General features: G+C 53.5%; 1 protein-coding gene across 1 annotated transcript in view; it reads left to right on the top strand.

Moving 5' to 3' along the window:
* LOC104165116 (putative methyltransferase DDB_G0268948) overlaps positions 1-2,985 on the top strand; it is a 3,383-nt gene extending 398 nt beyond the window's left edge. The window contains exons 2-6 of the mRNA XM_009704671.1: positions 9-169; positions 445-658; positions 1,300-1,400; positions 2,162-2,299; positions 2,895-2,985. Of these exons, the coding sequence (XP_009702973.1) occupies positions 9-169; positions 445-658; positions 1,300-1,400; positions 2,162-2,299; positions 2,895-2,985 (705 nt within the window). The remainder of the gene's footprint in view (positions 1-8; positions 170-444; positions 659-1,299; positions 1,401-2,161; positions 2,300-2,894) is intronic.
* The last annotated feature ends 1,481 nt before the right edge of the window (positions 2,986-4,466 follow it).

Here is a 4,466-nt window from a genome sequence, read left to right as displayed (position 1 = left end):
CCCTGCAGAGGGCAAATCCTCCTGAGCTGGTAGTGGATGTCGGCTGCGGGTCTGGACAAGGCACCCGCTTCCTTGCGGAGCACTTCAAGAAGGTGGTGGGAACGGACATCAGCGAAGCACAGATCCAGGAGGCCAGGGACGCCCCCTCCACACCCAACGTCTCCTACCTGTGAGTGTCGGGGGAGCAAGCTCAGCCGAAGGCAAAATTCAGGTCCTCACATGGAGGTGGTGTTTTGTGAGTATGATTGTTGTAAGAGACAGCTGGCACCAAAGAAAATCCCGTTTGACGGGATGCCTGGTGTGAACGGGCATTATCCTAGACTTACAGTAGCCATGGTCTTGCATCCCAAATGGTCATCATTGACTCCAAAAAAATACCCGCTGACTTCATGTCCTGCTCTAATTCCTGTATTACACACTGCCTTTTTTCCTTCCCCCTCCCAGCGTGTGCCCCGCAGAGGAGCTGCCGTTCGAGGATACCTCGGTGGACTTCCTGACTTCATTTACAGCCGCGCACTGGTTCGATATCGAGAAGTTCATGAAAGAAGCGAACCGGGTGGTTAAGCCGGGCGGTTGCGTGGCCATCAGCACCTACACCGTGGACATGAGTCTGCGTTACGGGAACTGCTCCGACAAGCTCACCAAAGTCTTCAGGGAGGTGAGGTGGTGAAACCTAAAACCTCAGGGTTTCTCCTTCTGGTCTGGGCATGGGGAGATGTGTAGTACTGGGATGCAGAGTGGAAATCGATGGGCTTGGGTTGCAGGGTGGGGCAGAGGGATGGTTAAATACAGGGACAAGGCTGAGGTGGGGGTTAGCGGCGCCCATGCAGTGCTAGGGCTGGCTGGATGAGGGGAAGAGGGACATCAGGATTAATAGGGTGGACTCTGGTGTGGCAGGAAGGGCCGCAGAGCAGATTTGGGGGGCTGGTATCATCAAAGAGACTTCTCCTGTTGCCCTGATCCCAATGAAAAGAATGGGAAGGAGAAACCGCTTGGAAAGAGGTGGGTTTTTAGTGATCTTTCTTGACAAAGAGTGTTTTAACAACTCAATAAATGGACTTTCCACTATGAGTGAGAGCAGTTTAGGGAGGAGGACAGGACCCTTATCTCTGTAATAAAATAGGATCCTTAAATTCCTGACACTAAACAAGATTTTGGTGTATTTTAATGCAAGGAGAATTTAAAAAATAAAGTATATGTATGATTGCATCAGATCTGGAGTCAAGCAAACCTGAGTTAAGTGGAAACTGGGAGCTTCAAGTGGTCTTGTGTTTGTTTTTAATACACCGTTTTTTACAGGCCTGGGACCTGCTTTTGAAATACTCTCATAATAGAATAAAACACGTCATGGACAACTACAAAGAGATCTTTGAGGCCTTGCCGTTTCCAGACAAGAAGAGGTGAGCAGAAACCCCTTGGCACAGCACAGGAGCAGATAGAGGTGGCATCTCCGCTCCTCTGTGGGGCTGCTCTGCCACCGGCCCAGCGAGGACACAAGGGAGCTGGGTTTGCCGGAGCCAGTAGCTGCCAGGTTTTGGCAAATGCCTTTGCATTGTGGCAGAGAGAAGTGGCTGCATTTCCACTCCTGTTGGATTTTATGCGGCTCTATGCTGGGCCAGCAAGCATGGTCTAAGGGCTGCAAGGGCTCTTCCTGCTCAAGGCAGAATTGAGTTAAATTTATTTTTTTTTTTTAGCTGGTGATTTATGATAATTTGAGGCTTCTGGGCAGATCGCTTAATGGGTGAAGGGGAAGAATGGAGTGAAAGAACCTGCTCCAGGGTGCCAGTGCCTGCCTCCCCACCAAGGCATGGGGCAGGGGCTGACTCCACAGGCGGAAAGGATGCGCTGGCAGCGGTGTTGCAGAGGTGTTGGTGTTCCCGCTGCTGGAGGGGATCAGGCTGCCTGAGGGGATCGGGCCGTATCGAAAGGGCTGTTCACGTCATAGACTGTGTTAGATGGTCCCTGGGACCATCTCTGCTTCTGCAGTAGTGCATCAATTGGAGCTCCTGGCCCACCAGATGCCACATTTGGATGCTTCCTTTGTTGGACCTCTGATGGTGTCAGGCCATTTTATTCACCACCACCTCAGTCTTCTGTCCCTGTTCCACCGCCTTTGAGATTTAACTGGCCAATGCTTTTTTCTTCCTCATCTCTCTTCTAGAATCACTGATATCTTTGACAAAATCCCCATGACTGTTGCTGGTGTGGTTGGTTACTTGGAGTCTGTCTCTCCGTATCAAGTCTATATGAAGAATGACCCCGAAGCGGCAAAATCCCTCCTCCAAGAGACTGAAAAGAGGTGAGAAAACCGCTTGGGAAAACAAGCAGGATGTGGAGGACCTGTCTTACGCAGTGGATGAAGTGTGAGGTTGCAGAGACCCCTTCAAAGCTAGAAGTGAGCTGTGCAGTGATGTGCTCCCTCCTTCCCCCCAGGTGTGGATGGGAACTTGTCAGAGGTTTAAACAGCGGATCCTCAGCTGCTCACAGCACGAGTGACCTCAGTTTGAGTCAGCTGACTTAAACTTTAAGTCCATGTAGGTGTATGGTGTTCTCGCAGGGATGTATCCCTGTAAGTCTCACGTCAGAGGTATCTTGAGTTTCTTTGCATCCCTTTTGATTAGCAGAGGGCAGGAAAAAATATTGGCAGTTGCGTCTTAATCCATCTGTTTTGGCCCAGAACAAGGGCCTGCTGCAGAACTGGGAAGGGGAGGCATCCCCGTGCCTGCTCATTCAGTCACTGAGGCGAACAACCCTTGTGCACGTGTTGGAAGTGTCTGCCGTCAAGACCTCTGTGCTTTGGGTGGAAGAGACCGTTCTGTGGTTGTGGATGTCGGTCCGTGTCAGGTGGGAGGTGGCTGGGCCGAGTGAGACCCTTCCTCTGCTTCTTGTTTCAGGATGCTGGAGACGATGGGAGTGTCTTCTCGTGAAACCCCAGTGGAGTTCTGGGTGAGGCACGTCTGCGTGTTGGGGTGCAAGGCACAGTGAGAGGAAACCCTTCTGATCTGGTGCTGGAAGGGAAGGAAAAAGTGGGTTGTCTCCTAATTCCCCACTTGTAACTGCTCTTAGTCCTTGGGAAGATCAATGCTGATTTTGGCAATTAAAACTTTGATTTTTCTGTGGAAAGCAGACAGGGGTTTATGCTTGCTCTGAGGTTCCTGCCCACCTTGGTCCTCCAGTCTGCCCAGTGCTGCGCCCTCAGCACTGGAAGGGTCCAGTTTCACACTGGTGGTGGCTGGATTACACGTGGGGTTAAGAATCACAGTAACAATTGAGAATCTCGCTGCATTTCTTATACAATAATAGTAATAAAAAAAGCTGACAAAAAGTTGCTTGTGGTTCCTCTTACAGGGAGGCTGTAGAGCACATGCTGGGGTGGGGATAACTGCGCCCATGGACGCTGCTTCCCTAGGCCCCGAGTGGCCTTCTCCTTCGTGGGGTCGATGGGCTTTAGGTAGAAAGGGCCATTTGCCCCTTCCCTGCCCTAAAGCTGTGTGCTGTCTTGGAAGGCCGAGCCGGCCAGGGGCTGTTCTCGCCCACTACGTGCCCCCATCCCCGGTGCTTTGCTGGCTGGTGCAGGCATCTCGGCAGCTTCCCCGCCCCAGGATCGCCCCGCGCTGCTGCTTTGGCTCTCGTGAGGTTAGTCACCCTCAGCACAGCTCGGGAGCCTTCCTGGGATCGCTGCTGCAGAGGAGCAGGTTTGTGTTTCCCTCGGTCCCAGCCCCCTTTTCCTCGCCCACGCTGCAAAGGGAAGATTAGGGGCTGTGTTTGGGAGGGGCAGGTGGAGGCAGTGGGGTTCAAAGCCGGGCACAGCCTGGCACAGGTCCCCTCCTGTTTGCTTTCCAGATATCTTAAGTCCAGGCACAGCCTCTGTGGAGACCTTTCCCTTTCCTGTAATTGCTGCCCTTGGCAAGAAGGCTGCCCTGATGCTGTGGGGAGGGCGGTGGCCTCGCTCTGTTGCACCTCGGTGCGTTATTAAGAAAGGCTGAAGTGATATCTCTGCTCCCTGCCCCAGAGAGAGCGCCTGGAGGGAGGCTGAGAGGGCCTGGAGGTGCTTCAGCTGTGGTCCTGGGGCTCTCGGGTGGGTGCAGAGACTGAGCCTCCTTAACCTGGTGAAGGTGCTTGAGCCTGGGCACATCACCATTGGGGTCATTGAGTGCTGGCTCAGCTTCCCCAGGGTGGGGAGCAAAGGCTTTGACCCCACTTGGTGGCTCCCAGGAGGGTGGTGGTGGCTCCCAGGAGGACAGCTATGGGGAGGAAAGCCCGCCCCTGATGTGAGGCTGGTCTCTGTGTCCATGGCCATGTGTTGGAGAAGACCTCATCGAGCAGTGATGCTGGATCAAGCCCTGCTGCCGGTCACCGGTGAAGAGGCTGCACCGGGCGCAGGATGTGTTTGGGCAAGCAGTAGCCATGAAACCTCCCCTGCTGGGTGAGGATGGGGCTGGTGGCTTGTTCTCCCCTGAAAGAGG

The sequence above is a fragment of the Cariama cristata genome, unplaced genomic scaffold (genome assembly GCF_000690535.1).
Source record: "Cariama cristata isolate BGI_N322 unplaced genomic scaffold, ASM69053v1 scaffold2300, whole genome shotgun sequence".
Lineage (NCBI taxonomy): Eukaryota > Metazoa > Chordata > Aves > Cariamiformes > Cariamidae > Cariama > Cariama cristata.
Note: the sequence above shows the minus strand (reverse complement) of the source record. Positions and strands in the feature narration are given on the sequence as shown.